The sequence below is a fragment of the Microtus oregoni genome, unplaced genomic scaffold (assembly GCF_018167655.1).
Source record: "Microtus oregoni isolate MIOR12 unplaced genomic scaffold, Mior012 000022F_ref0000154, whole genome shotgun sequence".
Classification (NCBI taxonomy): Eukaryota; Metazoa; Chordata; class Mammalia; order Rodentia; family Cricetidae; genus Microtus; species Microtus oregoni.
The window spans coordinates 11,617,752-11,640,187 of NW_024543081.1; the positions used below are offsets into that span (position 1 = coordinate 11,617,752).

Here is a 22,436-nt window from a genome sequence, read left to right on the forward strand (position 1 = left end):
GCTGGCCCCAGCACTGTCCTCCCTGACTTTGCTCTCCTTCCCGGATCAGGCAATGCGCTGGGAGAGGAGGGCTGTGAGCAACTTCAGGAAGTGCTGGACAGCTTCAATATGGCCAAGGTGCTGGCATCCCTCAGGTAGGGAGCTCTGGGAAGGTGGCTCCAGGGACCAGGGGTCAGGCTTGCTCTTCACTTACTCCACTTAGTTTCTCTGTCTGGTAGCTGGCGCCTTGGTGTTGGAGAGGAAATGATGAAGAGCTTTTGTGTGTTCAGCAAAGGACCACAGGGGTTAAGGAGGACTCCTTACAGACCTGCATCATCTCTCCCAGGAGAGGAGTTAAAGGCAGCTGTGAGCCACTGTGTGGGTGCTGGGAATTGAACTTCAGTATTCTGCAGGAGCAACCATTGCTCTTAACCACTCGGGATCTCTCTAGCCCCACTCGCCGGTTTATTTTTTTTGAGACAGGGTTTTGCTCTATGACCCTACCTCTGCCTTCCAGTCGCTGGGATTAAAGATGTGTGCTATCACTCCCAGCAGATGTGTTAGCAGAAGCAGCACATGGAGGTGTGGGAGGCTCAGGCACTGAAGGGGATGGGTTCAGTTCTTAGTGGCTGATAGGAGTAGAAGCGGTTGAGCCAAGAGGGAGATGCTGAGGTGGGCAGCAGTGGGGTGACATTTTTGCAGCACCATCTCCTGTGCCTCTGTCACCCCCAGGGAGGCTTCATTCACGTGTCAGACACTTCGGTGTTTTCAGGATTGGGGACTCAAATGTAGACCAAATCTCCAGAGAGCTAGAATGTCATATCATCCTGTGGTCACATGAGATGCTGATGGCAGGACCCCAGAACCTGAGGCTCTGGGACAGAGACCATTTCTGATTATTCTGTGTCTGTTACATGGGAAGCATCCCTTGGGAATGATAAACAAATGACACTCTGGTGGTCCTTGAGTGCCATCCTATGAGCAGTGCTCCTGGGCCTGGCCAGAATCCATAGGCTCCGAATCCGCATGGGCTGCTAGGCTCTAGCTGGCTTCTCTCTGCAGTGATGATGAGGGAGAGGATGAGGAGGAGGAAGATGAGGAGGGAGAAGAGGATGATGATGAGGAGGAGGAGGAGGAGGATGAAGATGAGGACGAAGAGGAGGAGGATGAAGACGAAGAGCCGCAGCAGCGAGGGCAAGGAGAGGAGTCAGCTACACCCTCACGGAAGATTACAGACCCTAACAGTGGGGTGAGTTTGTTGCTGGGATCAGAGTCCTGGGCCCCTGAAAGCCTGTTGGGATATAACTATTTAAAATCTAATAGCTACAAGCACCAACTGGATAGCATGGTTCTCAGAAAATCATTCCAGGGGCGAGATCTTTTTGAGTGTTTTACCAGAATGCAAGTGTACATGTGTGCTGTGCTTCCAACACATAGTACTTTGCATAGATTTATTTATTGAATACAAAAAAAGCATAGCTGAACATGACTCATGCCTGTAATCCCAGCACTTTAAAGAATGATGCAGGAGGATTGCTGAAAAGTTTTGGGCTACATAGTACAAAGTCTTTTCTCCTCTCCACCACTAGGTTATCTTGGTGGCTTCTGTACCGAGTCTTCTCTTTCCCTACAGCCAGCTCCCAAATAATGACATGGGGACTTAATTATAAGAACATGCTCTTAGCTTAGGCTTGTTTTTAACTAGCTTTTATAACTTAAATTAACCCACTTATATTAATCTGTGCTTTGTCATGTATGGCTACCCTGCTTCTCTGTGTCTACTGGAGTCTCACATGCCTAGATTCATCTCTTTCCCTCTCTCCCCAGAAATCCCGCCTATACCTCCTCCCTAGCTATTGGTTGTTCAGGTTTTTATTACACTAATCTCAGCAAATATACCTTCCCATGGTGTATAAATATCCCACAACAGCCTCCTAGGGACAGTCTAGAGATTGTCACTGAGGTTGAGAGAGACTTGAGTTTCTTGCCTGAGCCCATTGGTGATTTGTTTGTATCTCATAGGTTCCAAAATAAAACTCCCAGAGTCTGGGTGGAGCCATCTGACTGCCCATACCCCTGCAGATCAGGGCTGCTTTTCTGGGCTCTGGGAGCAGTTAACTGACAAAGTGCCTCTCAGGGTTGCGTTTCCCTGGGCACCTGGTACTTGTTGGCAGCACTGACCCAGGCACTGGCCTTATTCACATAGCAAAGCTGCACCTGGAGTGCTAAGGCGACAGTGTCTTGTCCCTTACCCCAGAGTCTTCAGGAACATCTGGATCAGCACCTGTAGAAGCCATATGCTCTACATAGGGTCCTGTGAGGGAGAGCTAAGTCTAGACCTGGCTAGAGAAATGGTGTTATTGGAGTGGGAATGGGCACAACCGGGTGGAGGAATCTACAGAGCCCATGTCACCTGTTTCTCAGGAGCCAGCTACCGTGCTGTCCTCCCCGCCTCCCACAGACCTCTCCACCTTCCTGTCATTCCCCTCCCCAGAGAAGCTCCTGCGCCTTGGTCCCAAGGTCTCCGTGCTGATAGTCCAGCAGGTAAGAGCTCTCCCAGCTTCAGGACCTCTACATCCCTCTCTTAGATTTGTCTGTGAACTACATACAGTGTGTCTGTCACAAGGATCCCTGCCATGTCCCAGCAGAAACTAGAGTTAGGGAATCTGACTTTTTTTCCAGTCTCACACTTGTGTATGCCCTCATTATGTTCCACGGGCTTCTGCTTGTCTAGCTCTTTCTAGAGCACATCCCCTTTCCCGGGCATCTGTGTAGCTCATGAGATGGTCATTCAGGGAAGAGTAGCCCCTGACATTGTACTTCTCCATGTCAACTGACAGGGGACCATGTATGTCCTCCTGGTTCTTAAAAGCATTACATTTTGTCACATAGTTACACACACCTATAAGTTCAGCCTTGGGAGGCAGGTGGTCTTCTGTGAGTTCAAGACCAGCTAAAGATACATAGTAGGACCCTGTCAATAAATTTTTAAAAACCCATTTTATTTTGTATGTGTATGGAGGTCAGAGGACAGCTTACAGAAGTTGGTTCTCTCCTACCAAAGGATCAGACTCAGGTGTTCAGGCTTGGTGGCAAGTTCCCTTATCTGTTGAACTGTCTTGCCAGTCCACTCTTACAGTATACTGAAGAAAACTAAGCCGGGTGGTGATGGTGCACACCTTTAATCCCACACTCGGGAGGCAGAGACAGGTGTATCTCTGTGAGTTCGAGGCCAGCCTGGTCTACAGAGTGAGTTCCAGGACAGGCTCCAAAGCTACAGAGAAGCCCTGTCCTGAAGAACAAAACAAAACAAAACAAAAACAAACAATAAAAAGATTGGAGCTCAATTGACAGCAGCCAGAAAACTTCTCTGTGATGTTACTTCATGACAAATGAGATTATTTGGTATGAACATTTTCATTCCATGCTATTCAACATTTTCTTTTTTCTTTTTTTTTTTTTTTTTTTTTTTTTTTGGTTTTTCGAGACAGGGTTTCTCTGTGGCTTTGGAGCCTGTCCTGGAACTAGCTCTGTAGACCAGGCTGGTCTCGAACTCACAGAGATCCGCCTACCTCTGCCTCCCGAGTGCTGGGATTAAAGGCGTGCGCCACCATCGCCCTGCTCAACGTTTTCTTGGCTCAGAGTTCTCAAGAGCTTCTAGTGAGTGGATCCCACACTTGAAACTGGGGCCACTAGTTTTGAAAATTGGCTTTTTCTACATTTCTTCATTGTTGACAGAAGAGAGCCAAGCCTTCCTGTGTAAATATTGGCTTCCTCTGGCTGATTTTTAGTGTTCGATTATGATGGTGGCCATTCCTTTCTAGTGTTAGAGTAAGATGATGGTGGCCTTTCCCTGAAGAGAATGGATGGAACTCATTTACTTCATTTGCTGCTCATACCTGTTGTGGACCAGGTTTTCACCAGACTCTAGGGAATAATTTGGGACAAATCAAGTCCTTGCCCCCCAGGGTCTCAAATATTGCCAGGGCCTTTTGCAGTTACTTTCCACCAAGTTGGAGCCAAGGGGCTGTGGCCCCTAACCAGCCATTACCTCTGTCTTCAGACTGATACCTCCGACCCTGAGAAGGTTGTCTCAGCCTTCTTGAAGGTAGCATCTGTGTACAGGGACGAAGCCTCAGTGAAGACAGCAGTGCTGGATGCCGTCGGTAACGTGAGCTGGGTGGGGCTGGTAGACCCGGATGCTGTCCTGTGTTCTGTGTGCCTGTTGTATATAGTTAGAACTTGGTCTAAGAGTGGCCAGGGCAGATAGTCAAAAAGCCTGATAGTCCAGTCTGCAGCCTTTGTGCCCCGTGGGAGACTTTGCACATGTGGTCACCTTCACAAGCTTTCCTGGACTCTTTGCTAATCTTCAGCCCTTGTCACCTTACACTTTGTCACAGCCATTAGAGCCTCCAGGTGTGTCAGGTTTGACCAGAAGTCCCAGGGAAGGGCTAGCTTCTGGCAAGAAAAAGGGAGCAGAAACACATGCTTCTTAGGGGGCTGTTCACTGGTGGGGAGGCTAGCGAGGAAGCAGCTCTCCAGGAATCATGAACTTCTAAAGATGCAAGAGACCTAAATTCTTTTGCACAGTCCCATCAGTCTTCTTTTCTTGCCTGATACCCAAAACCTTCCCTGGTGGTTTCCATGGCCCCTGGCCCCATGTGCAAGGTCAACAGAATGGGTACTGTCACCACACCCATTTTATAAGGGGCCAAGTGGAGAAGGCATTGCAGCTGGTAAACTGAGTCTCCCATTGGTGCTGGCACCCCCGCCCATCTACTATACCTGTTGTCCCTCCCATGTCTACCCCTTGACAGGGCAGAACTTAGGGGCTCAGATACCCTTGACTTATATCTAACCCTCTCCTGCGTGCATCCTGCCACGCTCCATTTCTGCCCCTGTAGATGCCCTCATGAAGAAGGCCTTCAGCTCCTCATCTTTCAATTCCAACACCTTCCTCACCAGACTACTCATCCACATGGGTCTGCTCAAGGTGAGGCTTCGAGAAGTGGCAGGCCCGGAGAAGGCCACTTCCCCCGACGACACTCTCAGTAGGGTCTCACAGGTGACTGTGGAGCTCACACACTTTTATTTGCAGAGTGAAGACAAGATCAAGGCCATCCCGAGTCTGTATGGCCCCCTGATGGTGCTGAACCACATGGTGCAGCAGGATTACTTCCCCAAAACCCTTGTACCCCTGCTGTTGGCATTTGTGACAAAGTAAGTGTGGCCTCATTGTTCTGCCCATTCTTGCCTGAGAAAGACTCCTTGACTGGTCAGGGCACATGCGTCCTCAAGAGTCCTGTCCCAGCCCCCATGTAAAGGCCAGAGTTACTCACATTGTCCTTGCAGAGTCTGACATATCCCCCCCCCCCCCCCCACTCCCTGAGCTATCCCTGCACTCACTGCACTGTCTTCCCACAGGCCCAATGGCGCACTGGAAATCTGCTCTTTTGCTCGCCACAATCTGCTGCAGACACTGTACAAGATCTAAGCTTAAAACCAGCTTCTTCTCGGCCCTTACCCTGAACCAGTGAATAAGGGGACTTGGATGGATTGAGCTCAGCCAACGTCTCCATTGGATAGGACTTTGACCAGAGGCAGGGGAGGGTCTTTGTCTCCTGTGTCATGTTGGTTCCTTGAGTACGTGTGTCAGTGTGGTGTGTGTAGGTATGTACTTCCGGTCTGGACTTCAGATGTTCATCTTCCCTGCTGGACTAACCCAGGTCCACTGTGGGGGACACCCAGGGGACAGGGCTGAAAGCCGCTCTTATTAAACTTCCGCCCACTTAGCCGTAGGCCCTGTTGGCTGTCCTGCTACCCTGCCTTTCTGTCCCACCAAAGCCTGGGAAGTTACTGTGCCCTGCTGTCTCCACCGTGTCTAAGGAACTGTCAGAGGTGGAGCTGTCATCAGAGTGTAAAACTCTGGTCTCAGCCAAGTGGTCGAAAGGAGGCAGGGGCCAACCCCAAATAGCCCAGGAGTAGGAATTGCCTGGGGTGCCCTGGCTCTTATACCCAGAGGAAGCACCTTGGCTGGCCCAGACCTGTTCTTCATCCTGGGAAGGGAAGGGCAGGTCCCCCTAATGCCTGAGCTACACATCGGGCTGCTCTTTGAGGGTTTTCTGAGGCAGGAGAGAACCTGTGTAGTGGGGACTGAGCTGGGTAGGAGCTGCCCTGTGACTTCCCTTGGTGGCTATGTGGCCACCTCCTGCTTTCCTTTGTATTGTGTGTCTAGGCTGTGCCTGGGAGCTTCATAAATAAAAGTCACTGTGGTAGCTACAGAGACTCAGAAGCGTTTTCATCAAAAGTGGGGACATCTCAGGACTGGGATGATGGTTTGGTGTTTCAGTGGTTAAGACAACTTTCTATGCAACATGATCAGATCTCCAAGATCCTGTAAAAAGCTGGGTAGGTAGGGCTATGTACATGCGCACATACAGAGGGGTGGCCTAGGTCTCTTTCTACCTGCTTGCACTTTGGAGCTTCCAGTCTGGCATGGAGGTTTCACAGTAGTGACCAAGGGTGTGGACAGGGAGGAGGGAAACCTTCAAGTACTAAGGAATCTCAAACAGTTTTGAGGTTCGGATGGGAAGCCAGGAGGGTGGCGCGTGATAGAGAAGAGGGCTGGGGGCCTACCTACCTTCCAGTAGTGATTTGAGGCTGACCTTCCTAGGTAGAGTGTAAATAAACCTTTACTTTAGACAAGAGCTCATCTACCTCACAGCGGACCATCAATACCCCCTTCTCTGGATAAGGCTCAGCTTAAACACTTGCTGGGGAAGTAGAGATGGCTCAGCCAGTGAGCGCACTTGCTGTCTGGGTGATCCACAGTTCAGTTCCCAGCACCCACATGGCAGCTCACAACTACCCATAGCTCCGGTCCCAGGAAGTTGAATTCCCTGGAACTGGAGGTTATAGGCTTTGTGAGGCTCCGCGTGGGTGCTGGGAACTGAACTGTAGAACTGTGGCCCTCTGTAAGAGCAATAAACTTTGTTTTTGTTTTTTTGAGACAGGGTTTCTCTCTGTAGCCCTGGCTTTCCTGGAACTCACTTTGTAAACTAGGCTGGCCTCAAACTCAATCTGCCTGCCTCTGCCTCCCGAGTGCTGGGATTAAAGATGTGCGCCACCACCGCCCGGCTCCAGCTGATATTGTGGTGTTAAATAGCAGCCTTTAAGTATATTTTTACTTTATGTGCATTGGTAGTTTGCCTGCGTGTCTGTGAGGGTGTCTGGTCCACTAGACAGTTGTGAGCCATGTCTTCGGGAAGAGCAGTCAATGCTCTTAACATCTGAACCATCTCTCCAGCCCCCTAAAAATAAAAGATTGGCCAGAAAGGTAGCCACTGCCAAACCTGACATCCAAAGTTTAACCCTAAGGGTAGAAAGAGAGCTGCCCTCCCTCCACCCCCCAGGTTATCTTCTGACCTTGACACATGCTGTTATCTTTGTATCCACCCCAAAGTGTGAAAATTATACATTAGCATTTTAATACACATACATTAAAATTAAGGGGCTGGTGAGGTGGCTCAACAGATAAAGACATTTACCTCCAAGCCTGACTCCTGAATTTAGGCCCGGACTCCTGAATTAGGAGGAGAAAACCTGTTCCTGCAATTTGTCTTCCAATTGCCACATATATGCTGTGGCATACATGTTCCTATGCTCATATACACAATACATTAAAAAGTTTTAAAAAGTGAAAGCCGGAGCCAGGCGGTGGTGGCGCATGCCTTTAATCCCAGCACTCGGGAGGCAGAGGCAGGCGGATCTCTGTGAGTTCGAGGCCAGCCTGGTCTACAAGAGCTAGTTCCAGGACAAGTTCCAAAGTTGCAGAGAAACCCTGTCTCCGGGAGCCGGCAGGGAATGCCTTTAATCCCAGAGATGAGGACACAGAAGCAGGTAGATTTCTGAGTTCAGGGTCAGCAGGTTCCCTGACAGCCAGAGCTACACAGAGAAACCTGTTTAAACAAGAAAAAAAGATGATGGTACAAACTATTACATTGCCACATGCTTGTCATCCCAGCATTTCAACACCCGGGAGGAGCCAGGAGAATTATAAATTAAAGGCTTCTCTCTTGCATATTGTTCAAGGCAAGCCTGGGTACATAAGACCCTATCTCAAACAAAAAAGCTGGGAAGGTTATACAACCATAACTAATGTAAGGTTTGTCAAAGTATTCTAACATCTAGGAAGCGGAGGCAGGAGGATTGAAAATATGAAGCCAAGGCTAGAGAGTTGGCTCAGTGGTTAAGAGCGCTTGCCATTCTTGCAAAGGACTTGGTTCGCTTCTTTGCACTTACATGGCCATTCACAACCATCTATAACTCCTGCTCTAGGAAGTCTGATGCCCTCTTCTGCCCTCTCAGAGACCATAGTGCAGATAGACATGCAGGCAAACATTCATACACATAATAAAGTACATAAATCTGAAAATTTGGCACCAAACTACATAGTGAAATTTTTATCTCAAAAAACATGTAGAAGGCAGGGAAGAATCACTTGAATTCAAGACCAGCCTCACTTACAGAGTGAATTCCAGGTCAGCCAGGACTACATTTGAAGCTTGTCTCAAAACAAAATGAGCTGAAAGATGGTTCAAGTGGTTAAGTGTGTATACTGTATACTGCTCTTACAAGAGGCCCTGAGTTTAGTTCTCTGCACCCACACTGGGTGGTGCACAACTCCCTGTAACTCCAGCTCAGAGGATCATTAGCTCCTTTGGCCTCTGAGGGAATCAGCATTCATGTATGGGGTGTGTGTGTGTGTGTGTGTGTGTGTGTGTGTGTGTGTGTGTATATCCCATACACAGATAATTTAAGATAAATAGATGCACATTAAGAACAAGGGGGACCGGGCAGGCAGCACTCGGGAGGCAGAGGTGGGCGGGTCTCTTAGAGTTCAAGGCCAGCCAGGTCTACAAAGCCAGTGCCAGGATAGGCTCTAAAGCTATACAGAGAAACCTTGTCTCAAAAAAACAAAACAACAAAAGAAAACACAAGAACTTCTGTGCCTCCTACAGCTCCAACACTAAAAACCAATCATAAAATTGTGTTTGGGCTAGAGAGGTGGCTCCGTAACTGAGAATATATGCTGCTCTTGCAGAGGGTCCAGGTTCAGCACCCACTTGGGGCTCACAAGAACCTGTAACTCAAGTTCCAGGAGATTCCACACACTCTTCTGACCTCCATGGGCTCCTGAACAGCACAGGCTACATGAAGGGTTGAGTGAAAATCTGTTGCGGGGGAGGCAAATTATTACAAAATAAAAACGACTATTTACATTCAACTTGGTGATGCTACAAGTCCCAGCCAGAACAGTTAAACAAGAAATAAAGGCAACTGAATAAAATGTCTAAAACTCTTGTTCGCATATGTGCAAGTTTAAGGCCAGCCTGGTCTGCACAGTGAGTTCAAGACAGATTGGGTTGCACAGAGAAACCCTGTCTTGAGCCTGGTAGTGGTGGTGCACGCCTTTAATCCCAGCACTTGGGAGGCAGAGGCAGGCGGATCTCTCGAGTTCGATGCCAGTCTGGTCTACAGAGCAAGTTCCAGGACAGGCTCCAAAGCTACAGAGGAAACCCTGTCTTGAAAAACCAAGAAAAGAAAAGAAACCCTGTCTTGGGCACAGACAAAAACAAAAAGCCACAACTACGTGTAAATTAGCCAAAAACCAAAGCAAACCAAACAAAAACCAAAACAGCTATACATAAGTTAGCTGAACTCAATGGTGGCACACACTTGCAAGGGTAGTCCTAGGTGCACAGCAAGTGTGGACCCAGCCAGGGAGGGTTACATAATACCGTCTCAAAAAGCCAAGCACACTGTAAAACGAAAGCTAAAAAGTCAACAGAAACGTGGGTTTTAAAGATATGAGTGATATGATCCAGATGCACTGTAGGTGCCGATTGTTTTGTTTTTTGGCTTTTCGAGACAGGGTTTATCTGTGTAGCTCTAGCTGTCCTGAAACTTGCTTTGTAGGCCAGGCTGACCTCAAACTCAGAGATCCACCTGCCTCTGCCTCCCCACTGCCGAGATTAAAAGGCGTGTGCCACCACCACCCAGCTTACCTTTTATTTTCAAGGGTTTTAGTTATTTCAGGTTGGCCTCTAATTTGCTGTGTAGCTGAGGCTGGGCTTGAATTCCCACATCTATTGCTAACCACATTTTACAGAAAGGCAGGGAATGATAAAAATAGATATTTTTAAAGACAGGGCTGGACAGGTGGCTCATGGGCTGAGAGCACGGGCTGCTCTTGTAGAGGACCTGGGTTCAGTTCCCAGCACATGGAGGTTCAGGGGGTCTGGTGCCCTCTTCTGCCCTCAGTGGGTGCCAGGCATGCGTACTGTGCAATGCACACATGCAGGCTAAGCACAAATATAAAAAGTAAAGAAAACCGAAAACCTTAAACTATCTTAGATTAACCAGTAAGTCTGGTCCTTTGTGGGTGGGGCAGTCTTGCTATGTAGTTTATGCTGGCCTGAAGTTATGATCCTTCTGGCTCAGCCTCCTGAGTGCTGGGATATAGGCAGACACCACTGACTGGTTAGGTCTTAGGTCTGTTTATAGAATACAATACCCTGCCGGGCGGTGGTGGCGCACGCCTTTAATCCCAGTACTCGGGAGGCAGAGGCAGGCGGATCTCTGGGAGTTCGAAACCAGCCGGGTCTACAGAGATAGTTCCAGGACAGGCTCCAAAGCCTCAGAGAAACCCTGTCTCAAAAAACCAAAAAAAAAAAAAAAAATAGAATACAATACCCTATAACAGTTTAAAACTACGAACAGACTCTAGACATCCATTTGGATAATCCTCAGTAACCTGCTGGGGAAGCAGAAAGGAAAGTGTGCAGCTTCAGTGTGTGTGAGTGCAGGTACAGACAGGAAGGAGTTAAGGGTTCTGAGCACCTGCCTGGGGTCCAGGTTCCCTACCTTAACCCCTGCAGCAACCTGGTGAGCTAGTTCTAACTTCCAGCTGTTGAGCTCTTCCTAGCTCCCACAGAGTCTGCAGGAGCCCAGGGATACTGACCCACGCGCAGGCTCCTCCAGACCTCCCACCCACCCCCACCAGTCCAAGGACTCAGGCCCGGACCATGTTGTTAGGTCTGTGCTGGACAGGCAGCCTGTAACTCCAGCCGAGCTCCCACCCCCTGCCCACAGCCTGGGGAAGCCCCAGCTCGGCCAGGCTGCCGACAATGCTTCCCATTCAGCTCTGTCCCTGCTGCCAAGCCTATGGGCAAGGGAGGGGGGGGGTAGTGCCGGCATCCAGTCGGGGACTGTCCCTGGTCTTTCCCTTGTGCAGGGCCTCCAGACAGGGCTGGCAGTTCCAGTCGGCATGGAGAGGTGAGTTTTGGGGCCCTGAGGGTGCAAGGGAGTCATAGATGACCTAGGTGGCCATAGATGATACCGTATTCTTCTTTTGTGCCTCTGAGGAGCTGGGGGTAGGCCACAGGATCTTCCTTGTACCTGAGGTTCTCCAGAGGTGGCCCTTAAAGAAGAAAGGGGGATGTAGCTGTTCTGGTGCAGTTCTGTGGCTTAGTCTTTTGGGGCCAGGTGAAGAGAGATCCATGGCAGCTGTCTATGTCCTGGACCTTTGTCTCTTCAGGAAATCAGCCTAACGGGCCCCCTTCCTACCCTATCTCAAGCCAGAGTCTAGAGAAAGCCACCAGCGCTGAGAAGGGGGGTGAATTCTGAGACTAAGGAGACAATGGCAGACAGTAACAATCCTGGGAGTAGTTATGGGGAGGCCCATGGGATGAGGTTTCAGCCCAGCATCAGGGAAGGAGCTCGGCATTCACACATGGCCCAAGTATATTGAAAGGAGGAGCTGAGAGAATTAGGTGGTGCTGGACCCGTGCAGTGGGTACCCAAACCACCTGAGGCGTGTGATGGAGAATGTTTACATCCTTCAGTCAGATGCTGGGAGATTTCTGTTGTGGGTATCATGGAGCCTGTCTGTAGTCTGGAAAATTCCCTTGGTTGCTAGGTGGAGCCCAGGGAAGGACAGGAAAGCCACGATGGCAACAACCATCCGTGAGATGGGATGGGCAGTGACTGTAGTTGTGCGGTGGAGTGGTGGAAAGGTAGGCAGACAAGGGAGATACATCTTGCCTGGTGCAGTCCAAACCCCAGGTCCTCCATTCCCCTGTATCAGGCCAGTGAACTGTGTGGTCCTCAGGTAACACGAGGACAAAAGAAGCCTGAGCTGCCTGCTTACCATGATAGCGTGTCTCTGGGTAGAAGACAGACTCACTCAGGGACTTCAGGTCCTTCAACATCTGCACCTCCCCAATGAAGTGCAGAGTCAGGTTGATTTTCTGCATCTGAGTTCCTCCTCAGTAAATCAAAGCTGATTACAAGCTGCTCCTGTGGGAGGTGAAGGAAGGGGCCCAAGCCATGGCACTTTTCTGGGCCCAGAGAATGAAGGCCTGCAGGGGTCTTAGTTGTCCTGGATCGGGTTTGGTGCCCACCAGGGTCGAGGCCCCATGAACATCAGCTCTCCCTCTCCTCCCAGGCCCCAGAGCTCCACCCCTGTCTTCATGCTGCTGCTTTTGGTGTTGCTACTGGGCCCAGCTTGGCACGTAGCTGCCCAGCGATGCCCACAGACCTGTGTCTGTGACAGCTCCAGGCGGCACGTGACCTGCTGCCACCAGAACCTCACCGAGGTGCCGAACACCATCCCCGAGGTCAGGCGGGTCACACTGGCATGGGTTAGCAGTGTGCTAAGACGGGTCACACTGGCATGGGTTAGTGGTTTGCTAAGACGGGTCACACTGGCATGGGTTAGTGGTTTGCTAAGACGGGTCACACTGGCATGGGTTAGCGGTTTGCTAAGACGGGTCACACTGGCATGGGTTAGCGGTGTGCTAAGACGGGTCACACTGGCATGGGTTAGCGGTGTGCTAAGACGGGTCACACTGGCATGGGTTAGCAGTGTGCTAAGAGGGGAAGAGTGGCACGAGCCGTGGCTCACACTGGTGGTTCTGCCCCCAATGTCTGGTTTCTCAAGTCCCGCTCCTTGAGCCTGGGAAGAAAATGGGAAGAAAAAACAACCTGTAACAATGGCTCACACCTCTAATCCCAGCACTTAGGAAGGATGGATCTCACTGAGTTCAAGACCAGCCTGGTCAACATACCAAGTTCCAGGCCAGCCAGAATCATGTCTCAAAAAACAAAACCAAACAAACCCATAATAACGATATAATTTATTTACAATCTGCATGACTACAAATATTGCATTCGCGACAGGTTCTGGGGTGAACTGGGGGTGTGCCGGGAGAAGATACTTCTTCTGCCCTTTGGAGTTATGAGTTCATGGACGAGAATGCCAAGAGCAATGACAGGAATGAAGAGAGCACAGTGAGGGCTGCTCGGTGGCAAGAGAATCAGAGAGGTGACGGGGATAAGCCAAGGCTCAGGTTCCAGTGCAGCTCAGTGTCCTTTCCCGCTCCTGTCCCCAGCTGACCCAGAGGCTGGACCTCCAGGGCAATCTGCTGAAGGTCATCCCTCCAGCTGCCTTCCAGGACCTGCCTTACCTCACACATCTGGACCTGCGGCACTGCCAGGTGGAGCTGGTGGCCGAGGGTGCTTTCCGAGGCCTGGGCCGCCTGCTCCTCCTCAACCTGGCTTCCAACCGCTTGAGCATGCTGCCCCAGGAGGCTCTGGACGGGCTAGGCTCACTGAGGCGGCTGGAGCTGGAGGGGAACATGCTGGAGGAGCTGCGGCCGGGGACCTTCGGTGCCCTTGGCTCGCTGGTCACACTTAACTTGGCCAACAACGCCTTGGTCTACCTGCCCGCCATGGCCTTCCAGGGGCTTCTGCGCACTCGCTGGCTGCAGCTGTCCCACAATGCGCTCAGCGTGCTGGCCCCCGAGGCCCTGGCGGGTCTGCCGGCTCTGCGTCGCCTCAGCCTGCACCACAACGAGCTGCAGGCCCTGCCCGGGGCCGCCCTGTCCCAGGCCCGCAGCCTGGCGCGTCTGGAGCTGGGCCACAACCCGCTCACCTACACGGGTGAGGAGGACGGCCTGGCGCTGCCCGGCCTGCGCGAGCTGGCCCTGGACCACGGGGCCCTGCAGGCTCTGGGGCCCCGGGCCTTCGCCCACTGCCCGCGCCTGCACACCCTCGACCTCCGCGGGAACCAGCTGAGTAGCCTGCCCCCGCTGCAGGGCCCGGGCCAGCTGCGCCGGCTGCGGCTGCACGGCAACCCGCTGTGGTGCGCCTGCCACGCGCGGCCCCTGCTCGAGTGGCTGGTGCGCGCCCGCGTGCGCTCGGACGGCGCGTGCCGGGGGCCGCGGAGGTTGCGAGGCGAGGCCCTGGATGCGTTGCGGCCTGCAGACCTGCGCTGCCCCGGGGACGCGGCGGAGGACGAGGACGAGGTCGAGGCCGACGCCGGTCCCCGCGCCCCTCCGCGCTCCCCGCACCAGGAGGCCGCGACGGCCACGCCCTGCCCTCCGGGCTGCGTGTGCGTCGGGGAGACGCGGCACAGCGCTTGCGACGGCCGCGGCCTGCGGGCTGTGCCCTGCGGCTTCCCCAACGACACCCAGCTCCTGGACCTGAGGCGCAACCACTTCCCCTCGGTGCCCCGCGCCGCCTTCCCGGGCCTGCGCCACCTGGTGTCGCTGCACTTGCAGCACTGCGGCATCGCGGAGCTGGAGCCCGGCGCCTTGGCGGGCCTGGAGCGCCTGGTCTACCTCTACCTCTCAGACAACCAGCTCTCGGGCCTGAGCGCCGCAGCCCTCGAAGGGGCCCCCCACCTCGCCTACCTGTACCTGGAGCACAACCGCTTCCTGAGGGTCCCGGGGGCTGCTCTGCGCGCCCTACCCAGCCTTTTCTCGCTACACCTCCAGGACAACGCGGTAGACCGCCTGGCGCCTGGGGACCTGGCAGGAGCGCGGGCTTTGCGTTGTCTTTACCTGAGTGGAAACCACATCACCCAGGTTTCACCTGGGGCGCTGGGGCCAGCTCGGGAGCTGGAGAAGCTGCATCTTGACAGGAATCAGCTGCGAGAGGTGCCCACAGGCGCCCTGGAGGGGCTGCCGGCACTCACAGAGCTGCAGCTCTCGGGGAACCCATTCAGGGCTCTGCAAGATGGGGCCTTTCAGCCTGTGGGGCGGTCGCTGCGGCAGCTCTTCCTGAACAGTAGTGGCCTGGAGCAGGTGGGTGCTGGGCGAAGGGCAGGCAGGAAGCACAGGCCATAGGAGTACATTCCTTCGGCAAGCATTTTAGGCAGGGCTTGAGAAAGGCCCTAAGATAAACCAAACATTCCCCTAAACCCTTAGGGAGTTCAGGTGTGGGTGTCAGGCCAGGGGCAGCTAGAGGCCTGTCGAGGGACATGGAAGAACTGGAGTCTGCGCAGTTACTGCTGTGGAGAGTCCCTAAGAGGCATGGCGATGATAGGTTCAGGCCTAACTGACAGAAGCTGGGCATTGTGTGACTTGGAATGAGATCACGCTGGGTATTAACTGCCCTTCCCACGTGGACCCACTTGGGCCTTCCATCTCTCTGCTGGAGAGGATGGACCTTCCCTGCAGACCTGGGGCAGTCTGCCTGGCAGGGGCACACAACGGGAATTGGCATTTCTTTGCAGATTTCTCCCAGGGCCTTCTCGGGCTTGGGAACAGGGCTCCGGAACCTGTACCTGCAGAAGAACCAACTTCAGTCCCTGCCTGCGCTGCCGTGGCTCAGCGGGCTGGAGCTCATCGACCTCAGTGGCAATCCCTTCCACTGTGACTGCCAACTGCTCCCGCTCTACAGGTAGTCACCCCCACCAGAGCCCCCCGCAGCAGCATCAACTGCTGGCATCAAGTCCAGCTAGCTCCCTGGAGGTGTCGTGGCTGTGCACCACCAGCCAGCTTAGGGCGGCTGTGAGGATCCTCCAAGCCAAGCATGAAGGCACTCTTGCCAAGTCATTGCTATTCCTAAGTACCTAGGATGGTGTTAGCTCTCTGTTGCTCTGATAAACGCTGCGACCAAAAAACAACCGGTGTGGCGGGCATAGTGGCAGCAACCTTTAGTCCCAGCAGTCAAGATGCAGAAGCAGGCAGACCTTTGTGAGATGGAGGCCAACCTGATTGATACAGGCCAGGCCAGCCAGGGCTACATAGTGAGATCCTATCTCAAAACAGTCAGGCAGCGGTGGTGCAGGCCTTAAAATCTCAGCACTTTGGAGGCAGAGGCAGGTGGATCTGAGTTGGAAGCCAGCTCAGTCTACAGAGCAAGAGGACAGCCAGGGCTAAACAGAGAAAGCCTGTCTTAAAAAACCAAAAATAAGCCAGGTGGTGGTAGTGCAAGCCTTTAATTCCAGCACTCAGGAGGCAGGGGCAGGCTGATCTCTGTGAGTCTGAGGCCAGCCAGGGCTGCAGAGCAAGTTTCAAGACAGGCTCCAAAGCTACACAGAAAAAGAGAAACCCTGTCTCGAAAAATGAGAAAAAGTAAAACCAAAATCAAGCAAAAAACAGAAACAACAAAACAAAACAAATCAAAAAGCAACTTGGCATGGGTTTAGCTTACAGATTATATAGTTCATCAAGGGCAGCCAGGGCAGGAGCTCAGGGCAGGAGATGCACTGAGGCAGAGCCAGGCAGGGAGACTGTTGACTGGCCTGCTCACTTTGCTTTCCCATACAAGCCAGGACCAACTTCCTAGGTTGGCACTGACTACAGTGAACTGGGCCCTCCTACCTCAATTATTAATCAGGATAGTGCCTCATAGACATGTCTACAGGCCAGTCTGGAGGAGGCAATTCCCAACCGAGGCCCCTTCTTCCTCGGTGGGTCATTTGAGTCAAGCTGAAGAGAACTCAATGGTGCAGGTGGACTGAGCTTTTTTGACTCCTTCATAAAGGTGGGATGTCGTCCTCTCTTGGTGAGCTGGGACCAAAAAAAATACATATGTGTATTTGGCACGATGACATAAAAAAGCAACCAGAAGCTGGGCTAGTGACCATGGCAGTAATCCCAGCACTTGGGAAGTAGAGGCAGGAGGATCAGGAGTTTGAGATTAGCCTGGATTAAATAAAAACAAAGGCTGGGGACAGAGCCCAGTTGGTAGATTGCTTACCTAGCACGAAGCCCAGGGTTCGGTCTTTATAAATACCAGGTGTGTGCAGACATCTGTAACCCCAGCACTCAGGAGGTGGAGACCAGATCAGAAGTTGACATCCGTCTGGGCTATATGAGACCTGGTGTCCCTGTTTTTTGTTTTTTTGATTTTTCGAGGCAGGGTTTCTCTGTAGCTTTTGGTTCCTGTCCTGGAACTAGCTCTTGTAGACCAGGCTGGCCTCGAACTCACAGAGATCCGCCTGCTGGTGTCCCTGTTTTATAAGTACCAGGTGTGTGCCCACATCTGTAACCCCAGCACTCAGGAGGTAGAGACGGGAAGATCAGAAGTTGACGTCCGTCTGGGCTATATGAGACCCGGTGTCCCTGTTTTTGTTGTTTTAGTAGAATAACAAGTCTGGGGTCAAGCAAGCCTAAGGGCCGGTCAGCCTAGGCTCTGATGTAATACGTTCCATCTGTGAAAAGGATGAGCAGTCTAATCCACAGAACCATGGCTGCTGGAGAATTCAGTACTGTTAGCAGGTGTCAGTATAATGTCTGGCACACGGTAAGCACTGCTACTGTTTCTGTCTCTTTTTATGCAGAAGGGATCAGAGGCTTCAAGTGACTTGGAGGCGAGCCACCCAGCCAGAACTCTCCATGGAGACTGTCTTTGGTGCCCTGCCTCAGAGCTCCTGACTCTCCTCATACTCCTCGGGAAATCTCTCACCCGTGCATGCCACCCACAATGAGCTCCCCATCTCTCTTTCCTCCTCAGGTGGCTCATTGGGCTGAACCTGCGGGTAGGGGCCACCTGTGCCACCCCTCCCAGTGTCCGTGGTCAGAAGGTGAAAGCTGCAGCTACTGTCTTTGAAGTTTGCCCAGGCTGGATTGCCAGGAAGGCCAAGAGGACTCCAACCTCCAGGTTCAGTGCCAGGAGAAGCCCTAGCAACAGAAGACATCAATGAACAGACAAGGTGGGCCCTTAGGTGGGAGGGAGGTCTGGGTCCCAAGCTCCTGGGAAGCCCTGATTTTTCTTGGTCCTGAATTGGGCAGTGACCCACGGTCCCGCTGCATGATGCGGTAACGCGGCTTTCCTCACTGGACACCACGTATTTACCCCAGTCCTGTTTTACTGACCTCTGCTGACTCCACGCTTTGCTATTCTGCTCTCAGACCTGGCTCTGCCTCCCACCACCTGTCAGTCACAGGTTGAGGTGTCCTTGAATGTTGGGGACCATGTGAGGGGAGCAACAGGCAATGTTGGAACTCATGGAACACAGCTAGGCAGTTGGCAAAGCCACACCCGAGTGAGCCGTGGAGAGGCAAAGCCCTGAGGACTCCATGTCCACCACATCCCTGTCTATGGGCTGGAGAAAAACTCTTGGGGGTCTCTAGCCCCCCACTAGGCAGTGGTACTGGTACTTACAATAATAGTGACTGACTTTCCCCAGGCATTGCTGCTGGGCCAGATTAGTGATTCAACCACCACCTTTAGAAAGAATTTAGACATATAGAATTGTTAATAAGATTTGGTTGTTTTTGTTTATGTTATGTTACACGTGTAATTTTTCATATATTTGTTATGCCTCAATAAAGCATTCAATGTTAAAAGAAAGATGTTTTTGCTAATAGCTTTGAGGTGAAAAGCTTGGGTTAACTGGAGTTTAGAAAGGCAGAGTTGAGTGAGGGACTCGTCACTGTCAGGGAAGAACAAAGCAGTCCAGCTATTGGCTGGCGCGCCTTTCTTGTTAGGATGGGTTGGTGATCAAAGATGACCATCCCTTGTGCCCATTTGTCCTCAGCTTCCTGGTCTAAAAAACTGTTGATGAGGGGGTATTGTTTTTTCATATATAAAACTTTAGATTTGTGATTCAAGACTTATATAGTCTTAGACAATGATTGGTTCTTTCTTTGTAACCATGAAATACAGCCTGCCAGTCAAAGAACTGGCTGAGAAAAATGCCTTGCTTGCTCACACTGTTAATCTGTAACAAGCTGCTGGACATGAATGTATGCGGGTTCTTGGGGCAACTAATTTTTCACTTCTAATATGTAAAATGTTTAATTATGTAGGGATATGGAAAACAAGGTTTTTACTTGTAGTCATTGTAAGCACCCACTTAAAATCTTTATACTTCTTGATTTTGCTGGGGTGTATTAGCTGTAAGGAGAAAAAATAAGAAGGGAGAAGGAAAACACTAGGAAAGACGTAGAAGGAAGTCCTCAGGAAAGAGGAAGGAAAATAAGGTAGACGAACAGAACACAGAAGACTGGAGCAGAACAAGGACAAGAAGAACAAAGCCGCTCTCAGCCCTCAGAAGTCTGTTTTCCTTGCCAACTCTGCACCTGGTTCCCAGTGTCTCTGACCTGCACAAGGCTTGCTCTGCACTTGAACTCTCGGTTGTAGCTAAGTGTCTTGATGTATCAGTGAAGGAAGGCTGAGCAGGCTCCATGTGTCTGCAGGGTGAGCCACTACCTGTAGGAGGCCCTGATGCAGACAGATAAGGCCACGTAGGAGTCCAGAGGGAGGAGACTATTCAAATTATCTTTGAACTGAACAACAAACAACAGAAACCCCAGGGCTGGAGATAAATCTATGTACTGCTCTTGTAGAAAACCCGAGTTTGAGTCCATTACCCATGTGGAATGGCTCACAGATGTTTGTAATCCCAGCTCCAGGGGACCTAACACCTCTGGCTTCCACCAGCATTCAGATGAGAGGGGGTGCACGAGACAGAGGTGAGGTGGTGGTGGATGCAAGTGTGCGCACACACAAAGGAAAGCAAGATCTTGAGCTGCAGGATACAAGTCCTTAGGAAACAGACTTGGAGCTAGTTCTAGGGGCAGCAGCAGAAGCACACAGTTGCCACTCACTGACATTGCCTTCTCCAGCCTTTTGTTGGCCATCAGTACATGGGAGTCGCCTAGAACCCAGATGCCAACACTAGACATGGACAGTGACAAGCGACTGTAATCCTGGTCCTTGGAGGAGCAGGGGAAAAATGGTGGAAGGTCACATTGGGCTATATGAGATTATCTCTGTAAAATCAAAATGGATCAAATAGCCCAAGAGGCCCCATACTCCCCTCAAAGCCACCATGTACTTCTCACACTTATTTGTACGTGTATCTTGGTGTGCACAAGAGGTCTGAGGACAACCCGAGGGAGTCATTTTCACCTATGTGGGTTCCAGGGATCAGACTCAGGTCCTTGGCTTTGTGGCAAGTGCACTTACCCACTCCACTGTCCTGGTCTACACCGCACACCCACACCACTGTCCTGGTCTACACCGCACACCCACTCCACTGTCCTGGTCTACACCGCACACCCACTCCACTGTCCTGCTGGTCTACACCGCACACCCACTCCACTGTCCTGCTGGTCTACACCGCACACCCACTCCACTGTCCTGCTGGTCTACACCGCACACCCACTCCACTGTCCTGCTGGTCTACACCGCACACCCACTCCACTGTCCTGGTCTACACCGCACACCCACTCCACTGTCCTGGTCTACACCGCACACCCACTCCACTATCCTGGTCTACACCGCACACCCACTCCACTGTCCTGCTGGTCTACACCGCACACCCACTCCACTGTCCTGCTGGTCTACACCGCACACCCACTCCACTGTCCTGCTGGTCTACACCGCACACCCACTCCACTGTCCTGCTGGTCTACACCGCACACCCACACCACTGTCCTGCTGGTCTACACCACACACCCACTCCACTGTCCTGGTCTACACCACACACCCACTCCACTGTCCTGGTCTACACCGCACACCCACTCCACTGTCCTGCTGGTCTACACCGCACACCCACTCCACTGTCCTGGTCTACACCGCACACCCACTCCACTGTCCTGCTGGTCTACACCGCACACCCACTCCACTGTCCTGGTCTACACCACACACCCACTCCACTGTCCTGGTCTACACCACACACCCACTCCACTGTCCTGCTGGTCTACACCACACACCCACTCCACTGTCCTGCTGGTCTACACCACACACCCACTCCACTGTCCTGCTGGTCTACACCACACACCCACTCCACTGCCCTGCTGGTCTATACCACATCCCTTCCCAGTACATGCTGGCTGGAGGTGGACTCTTCAGGGTTCATACTCCTGACTCCAGCTCACTGTCCGAATGTTCCCTGGGCCTGATAGCCAATGGGGATTCAGTGCCTGCAGGAAGGCTGGACCACACCTGTGCTCTTGACTCAGCATGAAGCCCATCAAGCTTGGTGAGTGGTCATGAAAGGTCATTAAGGGGTGTCCCAGTAATGGTGGTAACTTTGCAGACCAACCTAGGCTCATTCCCATTGTTGTATTTATCCTGTATATTTAAGCTACCAATTTATCTCTTACTGAGCCTTCTTTTTCCCATCTGCAAATGAAGCCAGGATGCACCTCACAAGGGCACCAGCAATGAGTTAGCTATCTACAACGTGTAGTCTGGCATCTGGCGTAGAAGGCTCTCCTTCCCTCAAAGGGTGGAAGACTGAATCTCCAGAAAGGTTGGGAAGCAGAGGGTGGGCTCCTGAAGTGCTGATCTGGTCTAATGGAAAGCCTCCAGTGGATGAAGTGGGGTGTCAGGAGGGAACGCCAGGATGATGCTAGCCAGCAACTCCACCGCTCAGACTCTGAGGCCTTTAGTTCCTAACCAAGGGCAAACTGAGGCAAAAACCCCCATTTCCAAGAGGGGCTGGAGTGATGGCTCAGCAGCTAAGGGCACCAGCTTTCAGAAGAAGCAGGTTTGATTCTTAGAACCCACATAACTTGTATCATGCACCTTATCCTGCCAGGTGTGGTGGTGCACACCTTTAATTCTAGCACTCAGGAGGCAGAGGCAGGTGGATCTCTGTTAGTTTGAGGCTAGCCTGGTCTACAAAGTGAGTTCCAGGATAGCTAGGGCTGTTACACAGAGAAACCCTATCTTGGGAGGGGGGAGGAGAAAGAGACCTTGTCCAACAACTTTGGGAACTGAGGCATGGCTGAGCTTGAGGCCAGCCGGAGCTATACAGCGAGACCATAGATCTAACCCGTTGGCAACCGCAACCTAAGTTATGTGCATCGTACCTCACTAACACTAACTAGGGACAGGTGAGCTCCCAGAACCACCAATGACAACACAGCTGAGGTTGCTATGGGGACAGAGGGCAGTCTATTGCTTGTCCCTTTGTGTGTTAACTGTCTCAATACTCTCTAAAGTGGCATTAAGATGAGGCCATGTAAGTTGGACTTCAGCAAGGGCTTTGTCTCATACAGGTGTGGTGCACACATCTGCAGGCCCAGCACTCAGGAGGTGAAAATTTAGAAGTTAAGGTCAGCCTGGGCTACAACCCTGTTTTGTTGTTTTAATAGAATAACAAGTATCTGGGGGGCTGGAGAGATGGCTCAGCAGTTAAGAACACT

The 22,436-nt window shown here is 51.9% G+C and overlaps 2 protein-coding genes across 6 annotated transcripts in view; both read left to right on the forward strand.

Moving 5' to 3' along the window:
* Positions 1-6,260, forward strand: part of Rangap1 (Ran GTPase activating protein 1) — a 37,376-nt gene extending 31,116 nt beyond the window's left edge. For all 4 annotated transcript variants that reach the window (XM_041672459.1, XM_041672458.1, XM_041672457.1 and 1 more), the window contains exons 10-16: positions 50-134; positions 1,042-1,228; positions 2,404-2,523; positions 4,043-4,145; positions 4,884-4,972; positions 5,078-5,199; positions 5,404-6,260. In XM_041672459.1, coding sequence (XP_041528393.1) covers positions 50-134; positions 1,042-1,228; positions 2,404-2,523; positions 4,043-4,145; positions 4,884-4,972; positions 5,078-5,199; positions 5,404-5,473 — 776 coding nt within the window. In that variant the 3' untranslated portion in view covers positions 5,474-6,260. The remainder of the gene's footprint in view (positions 1-49; positions 135-1,041; positions 1,229-2,403; positions 2,524-4,042; positions 4,146-4,883; positions 4,973-5,077; positions 5,200-5,403) is intronic.
* Positions 6,261-11,237: 4,977 nt separating this feature from the next.
* Chadl (chondroadherin like) lies at positions 11,238-18,615 on the forward strand. 2 transcript variants are annotated; one of them, XM_041672698.1, is made up of 6 exons: positions 11,238-11,316; positions 12,488-12,659; positions 13,434-15,128; positions 15,560-15,726; positions 17,788-17,986; positions 18,186-18,615. In XM_041672698.1, exons 1-5 carry the CDS (start codon positions 11,309-11,311, stop codon positions 17,975-17,977), a joined length of 2,232 nt encoding a protein of 743 aa, XP_041528632.1. In that variant the 5' UTR covers positions 11,238-11,308; the 3' UTR covers positions 17,978-17,986; positions 18,186-18,615. The 2 variants fall into 2 exon arrangements, with proteins under 2 accessions (XP_041528632.1, XP_041528631.1); XM_041672697.1 differs by having other exon boundaries at positions 17,788-18,615.
* Positions 18,616-22,436: the final 3,821 nt, after the last annotated feature.

Excerpts from the sequence above, each read along its gene's own strand:
- Chadl (XM_041672697.1), top strand. Across the intron at positions 12,660-13,433 it reads TGCCGAACACCATCCCCGAG|CTGACCCAGAGGCTGGACCT; the intron begins GTCAGGCGGGTC and ends TCCTGTCCCCAG. Across the intron at positions 15,129-15,559 it reads ACAGTAGTGGCCTGGAGCAG|ATTTCTCCCAGGGCCTTCTC; the intron begins GTGGGTGCTGGG and ends ATTTCTTTGCAG.